Below are 25624 nucleotides of genomic sequence, written 5' to 3'. Positions count from 1 at the left end.
ATTACTTTGATGAAATAATTTGCATCTTTTATCACATGTCCCTGGCAAAGTCTTTCAGTTCTGACTATAACGAGTTAAAAACTGAATCAATCAAAACCTGGTTTTGAACAAGGACCTCTTTTCCTGGTGACTCCCCAGCAAACAAATAGTTACTTTTAGTTTTTAATTTATGCACTATTTTGGCAAACTACATTTAAAGATTTAGAGTTAAACTATAAGATATTAAGTCTGTTTCTCAGCAAAGGTAAACATCCTTGTCCCCAATAAAGAAAATATTTTCATTTGGAAAAAGTATTACAACCTAAAACATCAACACGTGAGCTGTAAAAACTGGAGAACAACCCAACAGCAAAGGATGGCATAAATGGGAAATATTTTTATCTCTTTTTAGTGCCTATTACCTGAACAGTTTGACACTGATTGTATATTGCTACCCTGGAAGGTCAGCCTGATCTCACCTTCTCCAGAGAAGGCACAGTGTTGCACTGACCAAAGCAAGCAAATAATGCAGACTACAAGGCTATAGCTAATTACTTTGTTATAGTTATTTATTTAATTAACTGGGGCAGCCTTTCACATACACGTTATTTGAATGATGCAGAGCAGTACATTTGCCATTCTTATGGTCTTCAAACAGAACAGGCTTTATTAAAAATCTTTCAGTAAACAAACTCTGCTGAGCACAGATCAAGCCACTTGAGAGTAAAACAGCTGACTTGGGCAAAATTTTGATAATTAAACTAGAAATACTGCAAAACCTCTATCTTCTGATTTACTAAAAGCCATTCAATGCATTCTGTGCAGAGGAAAAAGCGGATTGTTCCAGTAAACTTTAAGTATTAGCTCTTAATAAAGAACAGCCTCCTATAAGAACCCAAAACTGGTTTCAAATTGTCTTTCATGGAAAAAAGATTTTTCTCAACAACCAGCAGCATTTGAAGAAGCAACTTGAGAATCAAATCCCAGAGAAATGGAAAGATTCTCAATGTTATGACTGTGTGGTTTTATTTTTGTCTGGGGCATTAAGATGACAGTGTTTCACCACTTATTTTGCAAATCCTCTTACAAAGGCTCTCTGTCACGATTATACAAGATTTGATGTCTGATGCAAAGTACTACTCTAACCCTTTGTGGCTACAGGCACAAGCCTTTCAAATCTGGTGCTGCAGCTCAGATGAGATCGTGCCTTTTGACACTAATGAAAGCAGAATTAAGTTTCCCCAGTCAGGCAACTAGAGGTAAAAAGGAGTTATCAACCTCTGCTGAATAAAGAGGGCTGCCACAGGCTTACCATTCTCAGCTGCCTTCTGCAAAGTTATTTAAAGAATTCCAAGTTTATGTGTAACATTTCATAAATCAGGGAAATAAAAGGGAGTTTCACAAAAGTAAAGCATGAAAACCCACGAGACAGATTTCCTCCAAGAAAATCACCAGTGCTCATGTGCCTGTTGCTATACGTAACTCCAGAAATGCTCATACCTATAGATGAAGACTGAGGGCTGATCAGGAGATCTTCCTGCACCTGCTCGCTCCCTGGGACCGTCTGCTGGTCACTCAGGGAGCTCTGGGATGCGCTCACAGGCTGTGACACCTCCTCGTGAACCTCCTCGTCACTCAGCCTTTCCACTTTGACACGCACATCTTCCTCGATCACCAGGGGAGAACTGGCTTTCGTGCTCTCACAAGTCACGTAATCCGTCATTCTCCTGTTGGACTCGGAGGGCCCAGGCATTTCCAAAGTCCTAGAGTTCTCCCCCTGCTTCACCTTTTCTGACTGAAGTCTTCGATCAATTCCAAAAGGAAAAGTCCAGGGAAAAGCTAAGGACGAGTCCACGGGCTGATTTCTGGACTCTGGGTAAGAAGTTGAAGGATTGAGCACTTGGGGGGAACTGGTCTGTGTGTTACACTTGAGGGGGCTCTCAGGAGACATAACGATGTAGCTTTTCCGCTTTCTCCGAGACTCCCGGCAAACGGGAATGGTTCTTTCCACTACACTGCACTCAGAGGAGACGGGAGACAGGCTGCCATCTCGGGAAGTGAAATTGCAGTTTGCACTGTTCTCCTGTCCCGCATCCAGCACCTTCTCCTGCTGGCTGTTGGGTGTATTCCATAAAATGCTGGACTTCATGAACTCTGAGCACGTGCTGGCCACGCTGAACATCTGCATGTAGCTGGCGGCAGCCAGCACATCGATAATGTTTTCTGTGTTAATGGATAGTGTCGCTGTGTAAGCGTATTCCAGGAGAGGGATGAACCCTGTCACCGTCACGTGGTGCAGGTCCAACACGCTCTTGCTCTCATCCTCTGCTTGGCCAACGAGTTTGGAGCGGAAGAAGTCACTGCAGGCTGCCAGAACCACCTTGTGTGCCCTGAAGATCTTGTCCTGGACGCGGATGGTGATGTCACAGAAGTGTCCGTCATTCCGGAGCATGTTCAGCTTCCCCAGCATCTCCTGACTGTGAGCAGGGGAGTTATGAGTGAATGTTTTAACACCCATTTTTAGCTGGTTCTCTTAGCGTTCTTCCCACATACGACAGATCAAAGGTATCCTGAAATAAAGAGGAAAACTGTCATTTTCATCTCTGAAAGCAAAAGTCAAGTGGATTCATGATTACAAGACTGTATGAAGAAAATTCATCTGAATTCTCTAAGGCCAGGTTCTTCTAGGACCCAGACTGTGCAAGGGACTAACTCTACAGAAATGCAATGACTTACTTGGAATTTTCATAATCACAGGTTAAACTATTTGCAATCTATCCCCATCATCTTCCATACATCGATGTATCTGTATCTCCCTACACACATGGGGGTATCTCTCTCTCTCTCTCCACATTCCTGTTACTGCCCGCTCAAAACCAAATTCCCAACACAGTTCAAAAAAATGTTTGTAATACGACAAATACAGCATTTTTGAAACTATTATCTGTGTAGAAACCTGTATTTTTATTTTCTGGGCCCAGAAAACTATTGTTCACGGTTCTTATACCTGACAGACTACCCAATGTGCCTTTTAAGCAGAAAAGTCATCAGCTTGAGTCAACAAGGGTGCAGGAGTAAGCAAATCTCCCAGGGAAGGTATTTAATACCAGAAAAGCCTTAGAGAAACTACAGCATGAATTTTCAGAGACCAGAGTACAAACTAGTAAACATAAAACAAAAGTTGCCAATAATTCTGATTTCCTGCTGTAGTGCAGGTATTGATTACCTAAAGCTGCTTTTAACAAATAGTTTTAGACTAGGATGAGAAGTTATTGAAAATTCATTCAAAATCACAATGCATTATAAATCTGAAAGGAAAGTTTAAGTTTAAATCAAATACACATAAACTGGTTTTATATATGTGATAAATAAAACAAGGAGGGCAACTTCTTTCTTCTGAAAAACACAAACCTGCCTTCTTGGGGACCAGCTCTCTCCATGTGGGAGCAAATGAATGTGTTTTGGGCAAGGTCCTGATGAGAATGGCATGTTTGACCCCTGGATTTCTCAAAAAATTTCAGAAACATTTCACTGTAAAGGGAACATAAACCCCCGTGTTTCACCTCCTTAAGCCCCTTCCAAGCTTCCATGGAAGTTTTCCGTGTTGTACATGCCTCACACAATTAACATGATATAGAATTGCCTCACTGGTTAAACATCAACAACATTATTGGATTTGATTAGTTCCTGGAGTCAGCCAGCTTCTGCGCATCATCCTTCTTTCCCTTTCACATAAAAAAACATACCATGCTTGCAAATGGCTCACGTGGAGCTTCGCAGATACAAAGAACAACTTCAAGTGTGGAACAACTTACCCCAAATGTGACATATTGAAACAGCAGCTGTCACAGCCCACCTGGTTCTACAGACATTTACACTTGGCTGCTTCTTGTTCCTGGGTTTTCACTTTTGATACTCAAACCCTTGCAGACAGAGGAAAACCGTTCAAGAGAACAGATTAACTAACACTTGATAATATATATAAAGTCTGGTGGAAACTATAAGGGCCATTTGGGTTTAAAATGAAATTTCACACTAGCGCAGAGGAAGAAGTTAAGCACAAGCAAAACATTCCCTTCACTGAAAGAAAACGGATCAACCTCAAGAGGCATCTGAATATCCAGACTGTTTGTTCTCCAGCATGAATCAAATGAAAAGCATATTTCATTGATCTCAGACCAAAACACTACAGCAAAATCTTGTAACAGCATATTCAGAAATGGCCTTTGGATACCCTTCCCTCTGAAATCCCGGTCGCTGCAGCAGTTCCTTGGCACATCAGAAGTCCACAAGCACTTCTGTTCAGCAGCTCGTACAAGAACAATACATTCACAAGGACAAGCCATGGAATAATTTGGTACTTAGAAATAGTACCAATACATCATTATAAACAAGCAGAAAAATCTCAGAGAAATCCTCCCAGTTCCTACAGGCCCAAAAGACAAAGCCCATTTTCCTCTCTGTTCTTCTGAACAAGCAATGCTCATCCCTCCAGTCCCAAAGTGAGACCTTGATTCTGCTACCCTATTCTAAACCATTCCTTGTCCTGCTCCCCGCTTCCTGCCTCCTCTCCCCTCTTGTGGCTTCCTTTCTCCTTCTCCTTTCATTTTTTGCTTCCTTGACCTTGATCTGGTTACAGAATTTAAAATAAAATAGCGGAAGTCAGTGATGTGCAATAAATTGATTTAAATTTATTACAGGAGCAGTGTTCCTGCCACGAATGTGGGATATTGCTCTGTTAAATCACTTCTGCAAAATGAGTTTCACCCTCATTGCACTGACACCTCCATTCAAACAAGTGGCTCCTACCCAGGCCTCAGTGTGAACAAGGAGCAGGCACACACATGCTATTTTCAGGAAAATCCAAAGGGTTGGGCTGAGGAGGGGGATCAGTATCAGTTCCTTACAGTTAATGATGTAGTAAAAACATCAAATATTTTTAGAAGGTAATTTAAACAGTATGAAAATATTTTCCACATGAAAAGACGAGTGTGCTAAAGCACAGCCAGATTATACAATGGTTCAACTCTCTTTCTAATCTTTCAGTGGCACAGGGCACTTTTACAGCTGCACTCCATTCACAGTGACCTAAGGGAGTAAAGTGCTGCATCATTACAGCTTCACCCCAAGTCCATCATCTCTGTGTCACCGCCACTTCAAAATAACACTTTGCCATGTTTTATTTCCCATTCTCAGGCAGTCCCTGACAGCAGCTCCTGGACCATAAGGTGCAGGATGCCACATCCATAGCGATTCCAGAACCAGAAACCAGAACTAAATATACCCATGCCCTTGGGAATGCTGGGGTGAGGAGATCAAGGTGCACACCTAAACTAAGTGGTAAGTGGGTTGGAGCCGGAAAAGTTGTTAATTTTGGAGCCACAAACCACCGGGGATTCTCTAAGCAGGGACCAGGGATGGAATCACAGAGACAGTGGCTTTTCCTTCCCAGCTGCTGAAAGCAGGGCTCCTCTTCCCAATCCCCAGGCACACACTTATGCCCAGGCCCACAACACATTTCAAACCTCCAGAGAAACACAGTGAAATTCAAAGACACTTTTACAAGTTTTAAAAATATTCACAGTGGGACACTTCAGTCCATATTTAATGGGCTGCATTTAACTTTGCCACAGACATTTACAGCTGGAGAGAATGGTTTTTCCAGCATGCATTCCTGCCCTGGAAACATGTGAGGAATCACCATCACAGCACAGATCCGTGAACAAGGCGAGAACTCAAACACGAGCACTTCAGGGCTTCCAGAGCAAGGACAATTTTGTCCACTATTAGCCAAAAGCAGTCTGAAGGGAAGTGCTACTGTACCAAAGACTCTGTACAATTAATTTGAAAATTAGTTGGGATTCTTTTTACTCCTAGGAGCACGAATGAAGACCTGACCTTTAAGTGGTTTGGAGTAACTCAGCTCATTCTCACTGTTTCAAGGCTACTGAAATGCAATTTTTAGCAACAGCTACCACGTCACATACACTGTTTTAGGATTAAACAGGTGTCAAGTTTCTGAGCTTAGAAAGAGCAAAGATGAAACTGTACACTCTAAGTGTAATGTTATAATGTAATGAAACTGTAAATGGAAAAGAAACTATAATGGAATTGAAAAATATCGCTTATGTGACCTTGTGTACTTCCATGTACACAAAATTTAGCTCCTTAGTCACCTGCTGCCTAATGTTATGGCTCAAATCACTGGGTTTGAAACATGGTATCTATAATAACTTTTTGGAAGAGTCAGTGAATCAAACTCACAGAGCTGTCTGCATTCAGTTTCTCACTTAGTCACATCATTTCAAAACAAAAGTAATTTGTAGCACCACAAAATGACCACCCCACCTTTAACCTCTCTATCCTGACCCGTGGCAATTTACAGCATGAAAACATCAACTTTTTCTGAATACGGAAACCAACAGACTTCATACCACTTTGCAGCCACATAAGTCCTAAAAAGATTAGGAAATTCCCACCCTGGTGCTCACCAAGCCCTCAGATACGTTCATCCAACTGCGAGCCCATGGTGTAAATCCAACCACTGGTTGATTTACTATTATTAATTTTTAATGCAGATCACTCCTTGGGCATTGGTTAGAGCAGCATCCCATCAACAGCAGCAGTCCAGACACAGACAAATCTTCCACAGGGATAAACGTGTGACCTGGATAATTTTATCTCTGTCATCCTCTGCAGTACACAGGTACCAGCACCCCTCCCTCCCTCAAATTAACTGGTTAGTATAATTAAGTACAATTAAGTTCATAATTGAATCAGAACAGCTGTTTCAATCAGAACAAATTTCAAGTTTGCTATTTTTATTTCTATCTAAACACACATCTGTTTCCCAAAAGCAGCTGGCCTAATAAAAGGTACTATCGCCACTATGAATCTTGCCCTGCTTCACTTCACAAACTGCTGGCCACAGCTACTACACCATTCTAATTTCAAATCAACAGCACTTTCTAAACTTTATTTAAAAACATATTTTAGGTCAGCAAACCCAGTCTGACCTCAACCCACTGCCAAGCCTGACAGTATTCATGTAAAAGAAAAGGCAAACACGAGGTTTCTGTGCTCAAGATGATGTCAGTTCGTAGCATTCACTTTGGCGCTCTGGAATCTCTGGAATGCAAACCTGTAACCTTTGTCTGCAGCGGGTGAATGGACCAGGGAAATGGCCCATTCTGGGAAGTATGCAGGGCTTGAGAACCTCACTTTCCTCCAGGAGAGCAGACTCCAAACGTGAGTGCACAAAGGAGCCAGTGTTAAGGCAGCTACTGCATAAACACTGTTATGTTAAACCTGAAAGAGATGCCAAGCTCCAGCCTGTACTGGGAGTGAGGTGATGCCATATCCTGCAAAAAACTGGGAGCATTCAGTGCTGGGGCTGACCTGGTCCTTGGTCTCTCAGTTCAGGAACCAGACACTGACTCTCCAAACCATTTCACTGAAATATCCCAGGACACTGACACTGCTCCTGTATCCCTTTCCTCTCAGCTTCTCAGAAGAGGCCTATTTTCAGGCACTTTCTGTTTTAAAGACTTTGGAGGTGTTTTGTTCTTGGGCAGGGCTCAAACTGCACATTGAACAGTCCCCTGGGAAGATCTCTGTCTGCCCAGCAAAGAGTGGCTGATGACAGGTTAGTAACTCCAGAGAACTCCACTTGGGAGCTGGAATGGAAGAGCAATTTCACCTAACGAACGGAAAGCTTGAAATACTACAACCCACCTATTTATTGTTAGCAGTTAATGCTCCCTTTCACAGCAGAAGGCATATAAAGAGTGTGTTGTGCTTTCCCAATTTGCTCCAAAAATACTGCATTTGACAGGACCATATATTTTGTAAAGATTGGGGTTTTGGCATACCACTGTTGACAAGCTCATGTGCCACAGCTTTTGAGGCCACTGACTTCGTGACCATTAGTGTCGCTCACAGAGAGCATTTGTTGCGTGCTCTGTACTCACCCCAAAGCCTGTTCCTTTGTTCCACACTTCATTTTTTAATTTTTTTTTTAAAAGGGTACTTTCCAAGGATGCTACAGTGGCAAATTGCTTCAAAAACAGCCACCTCTTCCTCTGAACAACTCTTGGCAAAGAGACTTTCCAAATTCTAGAATTTAGATCTTCCTAAATTTTAGGTATAGCCCACCAGAAGCTGCTGCTGAAGGGTGGCAGGCAGTACTCCAGAACTAGACTTCAGCTCCATAGAGGGAGACTAAAATACTATCAAGGAAGCAGCCGTGGCTCAAACTGATCCAGGTCAATGTAAACAACCTACATAATTTTCAGAGGCTCTGAATGTTTATCACTCCCAGAAACTGCATTGTACCAATAAGCTCCTCTCATCCCCTGATTTTAAATGAATTTGTAAGCATTTAGGTAAGTTTCTTGTGAGTGCTGTAAGAGCTGAGGTTTACAAAGTCAACGCATCAAGGCTGCAACTCTTCACAAAAAATTGCTGAAAAGATTTGCACATCTGGAAATCCTGAGCTGTGACAGGGCCCACCATAATTTTTGGTAGCAACCAAGGTAAACCTCTTCAGGGCAGGAAAGAGATAAGGGCAAAAGCACATAATATTTCTTTACTGTAAGTCCTCCAACAGACCAGGTACAGTGTTTATCTGCAAAGGACAAGGCAAAAAGCATCCAACAATTCCTCTTCCAAACTAATTACTCAGGAAAAAAGCATGCCCAGTATCCATGAAATACATGTTTCGTATTCCTAACAGATCTCTTCAGTTTCCCCAAAATTAAACCCTGTAATAACAGAAAACAAAAGCTTTAACTGTACCATGCCACAAGAGGAAAGCAGATGTGTGCGGCCATGGCAAAGCCCCAGCTCGCAGTTACAGCTCTGACTCACACTGTCACTGCTATCGAAAACATTAATCTTTCATGGGGGTAGGAAAAAACTGACTCAGATCATGGAAAAATGCATTTGCATGATGCAAATCTAGTAGGTGTATTTTAATTCTCAGGGCTGGTGGAAGCATAGAGACAAGTAGTGGGGTGCCAAACCCATCAATTTACTCTACAAAATGGTTTTATTGTAAGTCGAGATGGGATGTCAGCTGCAACAGAACACTTCTGAAAGGATAAAATTAGAAAACATTTACATACACATTTTAAGGGAACAGTACCAACAGACTTTCCCCAAGCAGAAGAGCACAGATTATCTTAGACTGGTTTGCATGACTGGAACTTCAGCTGAGTGTTGAATCCAGGAGCTGATACCCCTCCTCTTGGAGGTGCCAAGGCTCCCAGCCACTTATCACCCCTTCAATTTATCACTCAAAACCAGCCACTGGTTTTGGAACAATGCCTTAATCACTGTTAGCTTTTTGAAAAAAGTTAATCTAATTAACTGCTTGATGTATATTCCCATACAAGAGAGAGCAAAAAATTCTCCTATTTTGGCATTCTGTTTTAATTCTTACCAGCAGCAAGGTGTAAGATATGGTCAGACACTGCACCATCCTTGCAATCAACTTCTACACCTTCCTAGTACTTCATTTAACTTCCCTTGCCAAAAGATGGACAACACCTTAGCATGTACTTCCTGTTCCTCTGTGGTTTTGCAGAATTTTTGTACTTTAACACCATGGATGCTAAGCACACCATCTGCTGTTAAAGCAATACAGACCAAGAACAAATCAGAAATATTTGCTTAATTCCAAATATCTCAGTTGTCCTCATTCAAAACTGTAAAACTTGAAAAAAAGGTTTACAGTTTCCAAAGTGAGATGACCAAAGTCTTCCTCATGTCACAAGACTGCCTTAGCATATAAAAGTCAAAAAAACCCCCCAAAAGATCTACTGTAATGGAAAAGATGTATATACGTGTCTACTACTTTTAGTTTAGAGTATTAAAACCAACACAAAACACATCCCAGAGCTCTTGTTCCTGTACTGTGAGGTCACAACAAAGAAAAAGCTGAAAACCGTTAGTTAAACCATCATGGTTTTTCAGGAGTTGCTGCTTCTACATTTAAGGTGAAGCACAACGTGTCTTAGGGATTTTTGTTTGTTTTCCTGACTAGCCATTTGCATGGAAATTAAGAAGCTGGACGTTAAAATTCAGCAGTTGTGTTCTGACAGTGTGAAAGGAAATATTAGAAAGCCTGTGCGGGCTGATAGGAAGAATTACAGCCTGCAGAGGAGAGCCCAGCACACGGCAGAGGATGGAAATGGTGTGCATCCAAACCAAACCAAACCAAACCTGTCGATCACAGCAACTTCACAAACCTTCAAAAACCTCCCAGCGATGGAACAGAACAAGGCACAGAACTTACCTATTTGGGCTGATGCATCTTCCAGAGTGTTTCTGCAGAGTGTATCTGTTTGAAACACCCAGGCATGTCCTAGAGTGGACAGAGTGGAACTCTCCCATCTGGCAGAATTAAGCACTCATCTGCCTGACTGTCATAATTACAGATTCCAAGGCCACATTCATTAACTTCACCAGCAGCCACATACTTGCAGCAGACTCTCATGCAGCTCTGGCTTGTCATTTCCTCATGAAAGTGACACTTCTAGATTTATTCTTGTCCCTTATCAACCCTTATATATGGCCTACAGGAGGGGGCCTGCAAGACTTTCTCCTGTCTGATCTCAAATTGGCAGGAGAGTTTAATCCTACCTCAATCCTTTCTTTCTAATTTTTATGGCAGGAATTGCACATCAGTTATGTCTCAGGCAAATGAGAGTTCTGGTCTCTGCAGCTGATGGGCTCACAGCTGCCATGAAGCAGGTCTAGAGTGGGAAACCGATACACAGATAAATGGGGACATCATTAACAGCAGAAATGTCACAGAGCTGGAATTTAAGTCATCCATAGTGAAGTTTCTACTGCTAAATGCTCCTGTTGGCTTCAGGGCAATGGAAATTCATCTGTACAGCTCTGTAAATGGCCATGGCTGAGCACAGACCCTTCTGACTGATGGGAAAAGCTGCGAGTTGGCAACAGCTTGTAATCCAAATGCTTGGGAATCACTGAGAGCCGACCTGGAGCTCTGTACGTAGGCACTGAGTGTGCTGGATTAATGCAGCAAGATTAAAGCATAGCTACAACTCCTGGCCCAGATAAAACTTCCAGATTAAATGTCCCGTTGTAGGTGTGTAGAACATGTTACCACTCCTTTCATTAGAAGGCAGTCTAAAAGTGTTTCCATTAGACACTGCTGTGATTAAACACTGATACTTTAATTCTCAGGGAAAAGGTGTCAGTGTAGCAGGAGCAGAGGCAGGACTGTTCAAAGACTGCCTCATTTTGTGGTACACACCTGCAAAAAAGCTTGGCAACATTAGCACTACGATAATTTTGTCTCTCAAATATTTAGTGTACAAGGTCTGATTATTAAAAAATATAGAGATGTTTTCATCTCTCAAAGATACATGATTGCAGGTGTTTGCGTACAACTGCAGAAATCCAGCCAAAAGAAAACAAATGGAAGAAAAAAAGAATGAAGAATAAGAAAACAAACAGAAATTGGGATAGCACCGGCGTTTACTGAAGTATCTCAAACTGAATTGCTAATACATTTTTCAGAAAAAGAGGAAAGGCCACCTATGATGAGAACTTCATTAGATGTTTGACTAACATGACAGAGAGAGCTATTACTGAAAACACGGAGATGAACGGACAAATTGAAGGTGAAGAGCCAGCTGAAAGAAAGTAATTCACGTACTTGGAATAACAAATTAAAGAATTCACCTATGAAGTGCCATAAGAACTTATTTTAGCAAAGATCTCCAAGACACTGGCTCAAAAAACGCTGATCAAAAGGTTAAGATGCATCGTCAGCATAACACACAAAAACAAATGACTGAGAGCTGGAGCTCCAGGAACAGAACAAAATTCATAGGAAATCCAACAGTATGAACTTAACACTTGATGTGATACATCAGGGAGCTAGAATGGACTTGAGCTGTAAACTGGAAGCTAATGAGTTAACAGTGACTTTGGAGTAGGATCTCCATACTATTGAATTAAATTAACAGCTAAGTAAAAGGCACACAGAACACCAGCCTACTGCAATGCTTCCTTTTTTGCCAGGTATTTGTCAATATCTATTTTAACCTCCTGATAGCTTCTCAAGAAGGGGGGTTTGGTGTATTTTTCTTCTCTGTGCAGCTGTCCCTTAATGTGTCTGTAAAGTAAACTGTGCTTAGATCTTTTCAGAGCATCTTTCACAAGGGACACCGCAGCAGCTAGGACGAGTGCACTGAGCAGCACAACAGCTCCTAATCTCAGCATCTAATTAAAAGCAGAGATTACAATAATCAGGGCAGGACAGTAGTGCCTGCTGTATGTAAACTGATCTGACGCCACAGACTGCTTTTATGCAACAGGAAGATGTTTCTTGAGACCATTTACAGATAGAGAAAGATGTATGTCCTTTTTTACGACTCTCTACCTTTTAACATTCTGTTCTCCAAAACCCATGTGTCATGCAACAGTGATACTCTGAAATAAGATTTATCTGGGGAGAATTGTCTTGTTTTCCTCAGCCATGACAGTTTTTTGAGGTTTGGTGTGATCATTTGAAGTCATCTCTTTTGGAGAACAGAATGTTACCATTCACTACTTCAAAGGACCTAGATTTAACTTGTTGCCTTTTTGAAGCTGCAGTGTAGTGTAGAAAGTTTATGTGCCTAATATAGCTTTCACATGGTTGAATAAGCAAACCAGATAAATGCCACCTTCCCCAGCCTCTGCTGCTTTAAACTTTGCATTGTAGGAATCTCACATTAGCATTCCATATAACACATAAAAGCACATTTTCTGAGAGCACTTAAAACTGAGGCTCGTTTAACAATATGAGCAGTAACTGTGAAAAGGTCTTGTTCCACACTGAATTTCCTTTATTCTCATAATTAAAATTAATGTGTGAACTTCACTAGTCAGAGTGTTTTGGGATATTTCACAGCAGATTCACTACCCTGTACTTTTGGTTTTCACCAGTTCTCCAAAAAAGCACATGAGCAAACTACTAAATGTGCCATCAACATATGAAATAAATCTCCATTGGTTTTTTTTTCTTGGTAGAATAAAAGCAACAAGTGAATTCAGTCCTCATCATATCCTTATGCAGGGAAGCGCCTCAGAATGTAATCAGATTATAGCGAACAGACTGATGTGTTACAGCCCTAAGGCACACATTCAAATTTAACCACGCTTTCCATGACAGTGTTCGTGCATAATTTTTATGTGATCTCAGTAACTTTTTTATACTTTTGCTCCATGCAAATTCAGGTTAAATTCTTCCCGAATTTCTTAGTGTAGAAAAGCTGTTACATGACCATTTCCCACTCTGTGTAATAAAAAGCAAGGCTTCAGTTTTATAGTCCCTGGTCTTTAACAACAGTACAAAAAAGCCCAGTTGAATATTAAATACTTTTAAGTACTGCAAATTGCCAAAAAATGTCCATATATTACTTTCATTTGCACATGGCAGCAACTGCTGCAACCTGCTAATTTAAACTAATTCCAGAAAGCTATTTTTTCTTGTTTTACCATGGCTACCCACAGCATTTGAGCCTTCATTTTCAGAAGCTCTGCAAGCATATTGACACAAAGTCAGGAAAAATATACATGATGAAGACTACTCAAGCCAGCCTCCCAAATTAGTCACAAAAGCAAAAATCTCCAAGCCCTTTCAGGTGATGGCATGTGGAAGTAATATCAGGAAAAATGGCACACCAAAGCAGTATGGCTCAAGATTTTCTTGGTATCACTCCTCCGCTGAATCCCTGAAAGAGTCAAAAAAGACAAAAATAGCAAAACCCTCCCTATCTGTGGTTCCCCACACATCATTTTTTCCTTTCCTCCAAGGCAAAATCAGGGCCTATCTGGGTGCATGACACCAAGAGCAGCCGAAGTGCAGAGCCCCTCCTCTCCACTATCCCTCAAACCATGCCTCCCACCTCACTGTGTTTCCTCCTGTCCCTTGGAAACGACTCCCTTGTCTCCTCATTTGACAGATATAAATGACTGGAAGGCATACCACGACCAGTAGGTTTGTGACAACCAAATTTGGCTAAGTGCTAGTTTTCACTAGTTCAGCACAAAGCTTACCTGTCAACTGACTGGTTGTTTGAAATAGTGAGGTTTATTACACAAAATGACAGCTTTTCTCTCTCACTTTTATTCCAGGAAGCATTACACCCTAATGAAATCTACATTAACTATAACAAACGATTTTTTCTGAAGGGCAATGCAAATCTGAACTCTCCCTGAAGCACACCAGCCCCATTAACACCCCGAGTGCTGGAAGCAACACTGAAGAAAAACCTTCGTAAAGAGCAGAAGGGAGAGATCAAGGCAAAGTCTCACATCCCGTACGATCCGAGGAGGAGAAAAGGCACTGCTAATCCAGACAGCATGGACTGCTGCCAGCCAGTCAAGGTGTCACAGACATATAAACAACAGCCACCTTCCCAACGGAAGCAGCTATAAAGAATCCTGAACAAGTTCAAGCAAGGCAGGAATGTGGTTGTGTCATCACCCTTTCAGCACTACGTGTACCTTTATTTTCCTAATGACTCATTTATGCAGATAAATGCCTAAAAGGAGTTCTTCTTGGCTCCGAGACCTAAAAGTCCTTGTATTTGTCCACAAATCACGTTATCAGGTGAGCAGCAACTCCACAGGCTGTAGTTGTCTGCCCTTGTATGGCCAAAGCTGGCCTGGCAGAAACATATCCATGATTTGTGCTGGGCATAAGGAGAGTTTTGGGGTTTTTTTTTTAACTTTCAGTATCTTTACTAACATTTTACAGAAACTTCTCACAGTAGGTATTTCAAAACAGGGGTATTTATCCGCTTAAAAAACCAAAAACAAGACTTTGAAAGAAAACTGCAGGAACTGTTGGACCACAGAGCTCCAACACTGTCAGTATCTGTCCCTAACACAGAAGTGTCCCTTAACCCACCAGTTATTCCCAAACCCATCAGTAATTTCTAGGACTCTTAGGTCTCCACAGGACACAGCATCTTCATGCTTCCAACAGACTTAACTCTGGCAAGCATCCACCATGACTGTAGTTTTTCCATAGTGCTCTCTTGGTAATATCCAAATACAAAATGCCTTATCAACTGCCATCTGTAGCTGTATTTATAAACGAAGATCTTCTTCAGTATCTGTACTTCCACTACAGTATCTTTCACTACGATTACTATGTTCACTTGTACTTTGAATATAAAACATTACCCACAGTAAGTGTTTACAACGTTATCACAGATGAGCTACAAAGTATCCCTTAATTAGAAAGCCTATCTCCCTTTATTCTTGGGTAAAGCAACCAAGCAAATGGTATGGCCAAATCACCTCAAAACAATAGAGCAGAGCTCAAAGGGAAAAAAACCCCCAAAGTGATGTAGAGCTGCCTCTGCAGACAGATGTACTAAACAGACTGGGACAACGCAGCCTGGAAAAGGAAAAGAACCCAAAGAGAGAAAACTGAGAACATGGAAACCTATAAAATCACAAATGAGGTGCTGATGGGAAAAAGATTCTTTATTCTTTCCCATACTACAAAAAGTAGGAGGGACTCAATGAGACCACAGTTTAAAAAGAAGCAAAAAAACCCCAGAAGCCAGGTATTATTTTTGTACAAATTGAGGGATTCATCACAGGGTATTCCGTGGAAGCTCCAGGTATAAACTGTTCAAAATGTTTAGGCAAATCCCTCAAGGACAGGTCCGACAGGCACTGCCAGCTCAGACCCTCTTGCTCAGGACACCTCGAAACCCAGGAGTTGGGGATGATGACTGAGCTGTCTGGGGTTGCTCCTCCACTCTTCCCTAATGATTTACTTCTGGCCACTGTCACAGACCACATGCTGAGCCCAACACACTTTTTGCAGCCCTTATTATCCCACCCTTCGCGTACTCTGATAAATATATTCACGTGAAATAATTATTTCCCCAGCTCTAAATTGGAACGCATTAAAAACACGCTATTTACAAATAATGCACAGTTTAAGTCACTTCCTTAACCTGATTAAATGGAATGTAAGAATTAAATGAAATGCTGAGCATTTACATTTCCTGTCATCCCATTTTATCAGGTTTGCAGCTCGTTTCCTACCACCACCATTTCATTTCAGCACCTTGCACAAAGCAGTCCTAGACATCTGCTTTCATCCAGAGAAACCATTAGAAGAATCAATTTGCTCTCCAACGCAAGAACAGTGATGGACTCCTATGTTTACTTAGCAATAAGCACACAACTATTTAATTAGATCTAGATGCTGGAAACTGCATCTTTGAGGCAATAGCCGCAGCCACAAAGAATGAAGCGTTTCAATTTGTTATATAAATCAATGTTTTCAGTATTTTTTTTTTTCTGCTTGTAACTGCTGACTTCCATATGGGAACACTGTCACAGGTATAGAGGCACATCTCCCACCCGGTTTGGCTCTTGTACTCTCACACAACACTTCCTCAAAGAAACAAGCAATTAAGTTGCTGCCCCTTCTCAGCCACATGCGATTCCAAGATTGATGTCGTATTTCAAGCGACAGACTGTGAACACGCTCTGCAACCGTGGCATTTAATTTAGAAGTCAGCACTTGACACATTGAAGTATTTGGAATTCCTGAAGTCTGGCTGTCTGCACAGTTGCATAATTTGAGCAGGGATAACCTACTTATAACCGGGAGAGGGAGAAGAATGTCAACAGACAATCCCTTCTACGTCAGGGGACATCTCCTTCCTCGTCACATGCCAGCAAAAGCATCACTGCTTTGTCACAGGTTGACTTTCTTTTTCTTTAAACTAGGGGATTACAGTTCCTAAAAGGAGTGAAGCTACATATATCACCAGATGCTCTCCTAGGAATACACTCAGATGTTCTCAAAGCTCACAGAAAAACAGCTTTACCAGACATAATGGATGAGGCCAGAGAAACACTGATGTGAAATGCCCCACAAGGGTGAAGGACCCAAGACTTGATGCTGGTCACATAAACACCTCACAAGGCACAAGCACCACACATCCATTCAAAGAAAGGCCATAAAGATACAAAACAAGTCACAGGATACAACCAAAACCAATGTCTGGGTGGTTGTTCACCCTCAGACAAGGGGGAAGCTGTATTTGCTTTTGATCCTCTTGGCAAACAGCTGAGCAGACCCTCCGAGCAGCACAATTCCCTACCGACACTGCAGAATGAAACCACCCCTTTGGAAAGTGCCACAGTTTATGATTAACCTCCTGTTGCAACAAACATGGCAAGGATTCAGTTTCACTCTCTGACTGCTCCTCTTACATACTGCAGAAAGAATACATAAGGACACTCTCTCCCCTCCAAACCTCACAGTCACTGAAGCAGGAATTCCCTCACCCTGTAAACAAAACCAGGGCAAAACCTCCCAAGCATGATCCTCCCTCAGCATCCATGCATCATCCACCTGGGGAGACTAAAGTAGGGCTGGAAATTCCCTTCCCATGGAAAGAGACTGCTTGGAGTGTTCGCACCAATTAAAGCTTCGGATCAAAACCAGCTGTTTAAATAGAAGTAGTCCCAAGGGAGAGGCACTTAGAGCATTGTAACTGGTTCCTGGAATAAACAGTTTGACATCAATGGAGGCATTTACACTGGGAGAGCTGTGTCTGAGCTCTCAGGCTCAGCTTCACCTTCTTAAATAGCTACACTTAAACCCAGGCAAGGTCTCCAGGCTCATCGCACCTTGGATCTGCGTCACATGTAGACACCAAGCTGCAGTAAGAGACCTCGAGGGCAGAAGAAAAGCACATTGCACTCCAAATACCCTGAAAGACTCCTGGATGCTGGTCTGCGACCTGCCTGCATAGGAGTCACTGCCACTCAGCATCACCTTGCAGGGTCCACAGAGCAGTGCCACAGGTGTGTCCCACATATGACAAGTAACACATCACCTCGTCTACGGAAATATCCAGCTCAGAGCCAGGGATCCATTCAGGAGTGAACTGGGTGACCTCTACCTAAGTAAGAGCTGTCATGTGGATACCTGGTGGATACACCCCGAGAATAAATAAAATAGAAATTTAAAAAGGGGAAAGGTAAAGCCTCGTATCAGGCAGAAGCATAGAAAGAAAGCAGGGGCAAACATGTAACTAGGAACACTGAGAAACTCCCCATGTGGGCATGGCAAACCCAGAATATCAGCTGAGGACAATTATGGAAGTAGAAGACTTCTAGAAACATCACAAAATGGTTTGGGTTTGAAGGCACCTTAAAGATCACGTCCAACTCCCCTGCCACAGGCAGGGACACCTTCCACTAGACCAGGCTGCTCCAAGCCCCGTCCAATCTGGCCTGCAATGTTCCCAGGGATGGGGCAGCCACAGCTTCTCTGGGCAACCTGTGCCAGGGCCTCACCACCCTCCCAGGGAAGAATTTCTTCTCAATATCCCATCTAACCCTGCCCTCTGGCAGTTTGAAGCCATTCCCCCTTGTCCTGTCACTCCATGGCCTTGTCAAAAGTCTCCGTCCTGCTTTCCTGGAAACCCTTCAGGCACTGGAAGGGGGTGTAAGATCTCAGAAAAAAATCCTGGAGTGGACAAATTATGTATATGACCAGAAAAAGAGAAAGTGATGGTATTTTAGACCCATGGGATGTGCAGATACCTAGGAAGTACACAGACTACTTAATTGTATTCTGCTGGACTGCTCAGCAAAGGAAACCCCAGAGTCAAAGCAAAAACCAAGCTAGGCTTAACCTGAGAGTCTCACACTGCAGGATCAGCAGGGCCCAGGAAGGACAAGGGTGGAAGTTTCAGCCATGGAAGATTTAATAGCCAAGAAGAGATCAGAGTGGGTACAGGGGTGACCTCTCTGGCACGTGCAGCAGGGAAGTGATGGGAGCAAGCACGGGAACAGCTGCCACTGGGCATCTGTGGGAACATTCAAGACATGAAAGGACAACAGTGGAAACCTCCACATGCATGAGCAGTGCCTGTCTGCAGAAAGGCCGCTGGCCTGCACCTTCCCTGGGGTGTACAAACACACACAATGCGGGATGCACCAGCTTTTGGCAGGAAATCAGTGGGATAACCCTGGTGAGTGTGGAGGAGGAGCCAGACATCCCTCATCAGTGGGCAGAACAGGCTCCACAGCACAGGAGATGGGCTGGAGGAGTCATCCCTTAGGATTTGGAGGAGGAGATGTCTTTCTGGGTGGGGAAAAAGTCAGCAGCTTTTTGCAGACAGGTAGGAGCCCCCTGAGGTGTGGGATTTAACAGGCTGTGCTGGTCAAGCATGGAGTTCATTCCATCTGTGCGTGGAAACAGGTACAGCAGATTTTGGGAGGCACTGGTACCCTGTGTGTATTAAATGAGACAACAGGCTTTTGGCAAGCAAGAAGCTGATGATACCCTCCCAGAATCTGCTGATTATGTTTATATAGGAAAATGACTCTGGAGAGATGGAAGGAGAGCAGGAAAACACGAAGCGGTTCTTGGCAGATGAGCACTATATCACCCTCATGGTGCGTGGACACAGAGACAGCACAGCAGACCCTGGCAGATGGACACTAAGGAACATGCAGAAGGGGCTGTTGTAGGAAAAAAACAAACAACAACAAAGGGACAGCCTAACAGCTAGTGGGAATCCCTCTATTTCCTCCCATAAGCCGGCACTGGATGCAGCAGGTATCCCGTTGGGACGAAGGAAACAACACAACTTCCCCCCCCGCCCCCCCCCACCCCTTGAAACTACAGGTTTGCGTGCGTACCCACAGGCTTCGCCAGCCAGTGCGGCTCCCTCGGGGCAGGGGACATCCCCGGAGGGCCGACCACCGGCACAGGGGACACCCCCAAACACGGCGACACGAGGCAGGGGACACCCCTAAACACCGGAACACGGGGCAGAGGACACCCCGAGGGAGGTGACACCCCCAAACACCGGCAAAAGGGACAGGAGACACCCGCGGAGAAAGGTGACACCCTCAAACACCCGCACAGGAGACACCCCTCGCCCCGGGAACCGACGGTGAGGCGCGGGGGTGACACGGCCCCGCGGGAGGGGGACACACGGGCTGTGCACCACGCAATGGGATCCCCCGGGGGGGTGAGCGCAGCCCCGGGGCCGCGGGGCACGGACGGGAAACACAGGGCAAGGGACGGGACGGGACTGTAAGGGAGTGGGGAGAGGGGCCGGAGCCAGATCCCTCCCGCCCCCCGCCCCTGAGGGGCACCAGCGGCCGCCGCGCCACCGACCGGCCCCCTCCCGCGCCAGGCCCGGCCGCGCTCCCCGGTTACCTGCGGGCGGTCGGTGAGGCCGGGCCGCTATCTGGGGGCCATGACGGCGGGGCGGGATGACCGGGATGAGCGGGATATTGTCGGGGGGCGGGGGGGGGGGGGGAGCGGAGGCCGCCGCCTCCCCCTCAGGCGGCGCGCGGGAAACTCGGGGAGGGGGGGAAGGGGGGGGGGGAAAGCGGGGGGCGCGCGACCCCCCCGCGCGAGGGGCGTGAGGGGCGCGCGCGCGCTGCGCGTGCACGCGGGGGAGGGGGGGGCGGCGGGGGGGGGGCAGCGCGCGCCTCCGTCCGAGCTCCCGCGCGCGCGCCGCCCGGGCACTTTGTTTGTGTCCCACAGTGCACCGCGAGCGGCGGCGGGGGCGGGGGCCCTGCGCGTGCGCACTGAGCGCCCGGCGGCGCCGAGCGGAGCCGGGCACCCCGCGGAGGGACCGCGCCGCAGAGCGGGGGGAAAAGGGGTTCTGCGGCTCCCAACGGCGGACACGGCGGCCTGCTGCGTCCCGACGGGGCTCCTAGTGACCCCCAGCGGGGCTAACGGGGTTTAGTGTCCCCCCGCAGGCGGAAAACGGGGCCCTGGTGCCCCGCAATGGGGTAACGGCGGCCTAGTGCCGCCCGACGGAGGCTAAGCAGGGTCCTAGCGCGCCCTGCCGAAGAGGGCACGGAGTCCCCACGAGCCGGGCAGAGAACGGGGTGATAGTGCCCCACACCCCCCCACAGCCGGGGGAGGCACCGGGGAGTGAGGGGCTCCGGGACGTGCGGGCAGCGGGGAGTGGGCAGCGGGGAGTGGGCAGTGCCTCCCCTCGGCTGCGCACCCCCGAGCACGGGGTGCCCCGCTGGAGCGGGGTGCTCCAGTGGTGCATCCCCGGGGAGCGGGATGCTGCAGTGCTCGCGTTCTCCTCCACCCCCGGCACGCGGTGCTCCGGCGCAGTGGGATGCTCTGCTCCTGCATCCTCCGGCCGCGGGATGTCCGGCATTGCGTTCTGCCCCGCCCGGGATGTGGGGTGCCTGGTGCATGCACCACGCCCCAAAACCCCTCAAACCACCCACCAGTTTGCAACCAGTCTTTAATGAGTCTCTAAATAATCCACCCTGATAGTTTGGTCCAAGTATGCACTAATTCGGGTAAACACAGCTTAATCCAACAGGATTAACGCAACCCTTTCCTCCGTGGATTGTTTTATGGCATGTTTTTTTTGTTGGTTTGGATTTGTTGTCTTTGGTGATGAGCACTCGGTAAATTGGAGCAGGAAACAGATTGAAGGGCCACAGTCCAAAAGTGTTAATCAGCAGTGAAAAATTTAACACCCGTCCCTGGAAAAGCCACACTGCTCCATGAGCATAAAGAAAAAGAGGCCAACCCCTCCCGCCCCGTGCTGTTGTGAAAACTCAGGGATCCTTTTAGGTGCTTCCTTGCAAAACTGGGGGGAGAACCAGAGCACAGAGTTGGACTCTGCTTAATTCTCATTTCACTTCCTCTTATATTGGTTTTATATTCCCAAGGCTCTCTCTTGCAATCCTGACAACATGCAGCCTCCCACTGCAATCTACTCCTGTGTAAAGCAGGAGTCAAACAGTGCCAATTTCAGAGCATTACACGTGTGCAGGTGTTGTTTCCACTTTAGGAGACATAATTTTCAAGGAAGTCTGCTCCTGGCTATCCATGGTAACTCCTGAATCACAGAGGATTACGGATAAAACCTCAGGCTGCTATCCCTTATCTTCAAAAAGCTCTGAAAAGTCTCGATCAGGGCCTGTTTGATGGTGAAATTGTAGAATGAGTGATTTTAGTCAACTGAGAGCCAGTGCTGTTTCCTGTAGATGCAGAATCTGATGTGCCTTTTCTTGTTGACTTCCTAGATGTGTTGTTGCGACTTTAAAATTGCTTTAAAATGCTGATTTGTAACAATTCCATGCATAAAGTGTCAGGTAAGCACAGCAGAGACACTCAGTGCTGTGGGTTGCCACCAATGCTCGTATCCAGCTTGAAACTTGCTCTGAGCAGGTCATGGGCTTTGCACAGGGGGGAAAACAGGTCTAAACTACACAAATTTGTGGCAGGAGGACAGTAGAATTAAGCATGGCCTGTGTCCTCACTGTGCTTCAGAAATGAACATCCTCCAAGTGAAGCATTGAACCAACAGTCTTTAAACCTGCTCCATGCGACCTGGAAATAAAGCCATAAAACTTCAAAATAAAGAACTACCTGAACTTTCTTTTTAAAGAATTAATCCAGTGATTAACTACTCACTGCTGCGTGCAGGAAGCTGGCAGGTTTGGGCTACAGAGCACTCTACACATCATCACCATGGAGGGGCACATCAGCCTGGCTCTGACCTCAATTTCTTCGCCCTGCACTGGAAGGGGCTGTTTTATTAACACCATTTTATCAGCCCTCGATACCTGGAGAGGTTCTCCAGTGATTCCCAGAGCTGTGTCATTTGGTGGAAGGAGCTGCACTGATTCACACCTGCTCAGGTTTCCTAAGTGACTGGGTTGTCCTTTATTACTCTGCTTTTTCCACGGAGTTGCAGTTTCTCAGCGAGAGGCATTGCACTGAAATGCCAAATCCTGACTCCTGGTATTTGCCCAGGGATTTGCTCTTACATGCATTTTACAATATTCTGGGATTGATTTGTGGACATAGATGGAGCAACCCCAACATAAACCCTGAGTGATTCAGTGATAAAACTGGTCTGTGCATCTGCTGCTCGCTTATAGGGACGTAGAGGGATCTCAGGAGCTCCTGGGTGGAACCACCTGGAACTTGATGGGTATAAAACAGGAGAAAGCTTTCAATGGGATTCCTGTCTGCAGCGTGAGGGAAGTGACTGGAGTCTCTGCCATCTCTGTAAATTAGCCTCCTTTGTCTGTCTGAACAGAAGTCCTGGTTTCCCATACATCCAGAAAACACCCAGATGTATCTCCCATCCATTCCTGGGATCTGTCCCTTTTTTAAATCCTTGAATCTCTCCCTTGCTTACCCCATTCAAGCACCCAGAAGGTGCAATTTCTGGCTGGAAGCTGGTTTACCCTCTTTTTGCAGCCTGTGGGATGTGTTTTCCTGTGCTCCAGCAGCTCTCGGAGCAGATGCTGCGCTCCCAGGAGCCTGCTCCTGGCAGGATTCATCCATTAGCAACCAAAGCAAGTGACACCTTCTCTGCACAGCCTTTCTCTCACCTCCCTGACCCAGCAGCTCCTGAGGGAAAACCTCTTTGCTCCCACGCTCAAGGACTTGTTGCCTGCTCCTGAATTTACCACCGGAGTGCAGGAGCTGTTTCCTCTCCATTTTCCTGTCTCTTGTGGTCTCCAGGGCTCAGTTGATCTGCTTTCACTCAATCCTGCTGACTTCTCTCTTTGGAAATCCCTGATTTTCTCCTGACATGGGGAAGATTTGGGGTTTATGTCTTCCCCAGACCTGGAAATGCTTTACCTGGTCCTCAGTGAGTGTAGTCCCGAGGGCTAAAGCAGCCTAGTTGGCAGGAGAGGAGGTTGAAGCAGGAATTTAGGAGAGAAACCTGTTTTCTAAAATGCTCTGAATTACAATAGCCCCTCAGAAATGCCATCACCAAGGAACCAGACCAGTTGCTTGGGCACCTGAGGATGGATTTATCAGGTATCTGTATGGAGAAAGAGGGATGTAACAGAGCAGAGGGGTCATAAGACCAAGATGGATGAGCAGAGCAGAGGATAACGGCAGAAAAGGGACAGTATGGTTCTAGGACATGGCAAAGAAGGATGTTTCCATCAGGAATAAGGATGGATTTGTGGCTGAAGCACCAGCTGCTGGTGTGACCCTGCTGGGACACTGTGGTCCCTTCTGTCCAGGGATAATAAATTCAGCCGAGAGCTGAGGAGGGTGTTTTATGAGGTGAGCCTTGCAAAGTGTAGCAAAATAAGGCTGGAAGAGGTATGACTCCTGTCCACAAACACATAGGGAGGGAGGGATGAAGCCAGGAGAGAGGAAAAGCGTTGAAATAAAGAACAGTTTTAGCACAAGGACAAGCGGGAGCAGCTATCCAGCAAGAGCTGGGGTTGGAGATCAGGAGAGCCCAGTCCTTGGAGGGAGGAGTTCTTGGGATCAAGGGGCAAACCACCTTTTCAACACATACCTGGTAACGTTCATGCCTGGGGGAGAAGCCTGTGGCATCCTACATCCTTTGAAAGTGCCTTTTAAGAGGAAATATGCCCATAAATATAATTACCCTGACTGGGGAGCAGCATTATGTGCAGCACAGGCTGGGGAGGTTCAGCCATGGGTTGACCCCAATCATTTCCCCTGGTGGGACTGCAGAAATACATCTCTGCCTGCTGGTCCCCATTCTCTCTATGGTACCATCATGGTACCAGTGTAAGAAACGTTCCCATAAGGTTTATTTCTGACCACAGAGTTTATTTTCTTATCCCACTATTTTTTTTTTTTTTTAAAGTTAAATTATGATAGTTACACTGCTATCATTAATTAAGGGCTTTTCCCCTACCTGGTAGTATCCCAAACCCTTTGGCATTGTTTGAAATTCCAATCATTCAACTCAAACCCAGCGATGGCAACAAAACGAGGAAGTAAAAATGTGGGGGAAAAGCCAGGGCAGGCTTAATGAGCTGAAAGCCAGGGCCTGTCCGTGTGCCAAGGGAAGTCATCTGGAATGAATGTCACACCTGGTTATAAATAGGGTGGCAGGAGTGGCTGTGCCCATTAATGTGGGGACACGTCCCATGGTGGCTTAACCCGTGGCAGGGTGAACACGGGCAGCCTCTGCAGCATCGTTTTCTCACTGCATCAGTGGATGGAAATCCCCAATAAATAGACAATAATAATATAATAGAACGCTGTAATAATAAAATTGTATATATTACATGTATTATGTATTATAATAATGTGGTATAATAATATAATGGTTATAATATAAATAACAGTAACAGCAAATACTACATAGAACATCATAATGTCTGGAAAATAAACCAGAGCTGCTGTTCAACGTCAGGGTGGGCTTTCACCCAGGACAGCTGGCAGGTGTCCAGATTCCCCTGTAGGGAGCCCATGCTTATTCCAAAGAGATGGCTCCAAAATTCCCGTTGCCATATAGCAAATTTAGCCCTCCTGTGTTTCAGAGAACTACAGCACATCTAGGGAGACAGCACCGAATTCCCACTGCCTGTGGTTATTACACAGTTAAGTGAAGGAGTCAGAATCCCCTCTGGTTAAGTCCTGTTTAGGCTGTCTGTCCTCCTAGTCAACAGCAGAATTATCGATACGTAGGAACAGATTTATATTCTGTATGTATATATAGATATACTGTGTCTGTGTTATGTCTATATAATATATATAATGTATATATAATACACATTCTGTATATATAGATACATTATACAGAATATGACTATTAATTATAATTATTACATATTG

The 25624-nt window shown here is 45.1% G+C and overlaps 1 protein-coding gene across 2 annotated transcripts in view; it reads right to left on the bottom strand.

Annotated features, from left to right (window-relative positions):
• Positions 1–20312, bottom strand: part of ZBTB44 (zinc finger and BTB domain containing 44) — a 36457-nt gene extending 16145 nt beyond the window's left edge. For both annotated transcript variants that reach the window (XM_039564850.1, XM_039564851.1), the window contains exons 1-2: positions 20228–20312; positions 1480–2549 (exon numbers count right to left, since the gene is read on the bottom strand). In XM_039564850.1, coding sequence (XP_039420784.1) covers positions 1480–2497 — 1018 coding nt within the window. In that variant the 5' untranslated portion in view covers positions 2498–2549; positions 20228–20312. The remainder of the gene's footprint in view (positions 1–1479; positions 2550–20227) is intronic.
• Between the last annotated feature and the right edge of the window lie 5312 nt (positions 20313–25624).

The sequence above is a fragment of the Corvus cornix genome, chromosome 24 (assembly GCF_000738735.6).
Source record: "Corvus cornix cornix isolate S_Up_H32 chromosome 24, ASM73873v5, whole genome shotgun sequence".
In the NCBI taxonomy this organism is placed as follows: domain Eukaryota; kingdom Metazoa; phylum Chordata; class Aves; order Passeriformes; family Corvidae; genus Corvus; species Corvus cornix.
The sequence above is the reverse complement of the archived record's forward strand: the minus strand, read 5'-3'. Positions and strand labels throughout refer to the sequence as shown.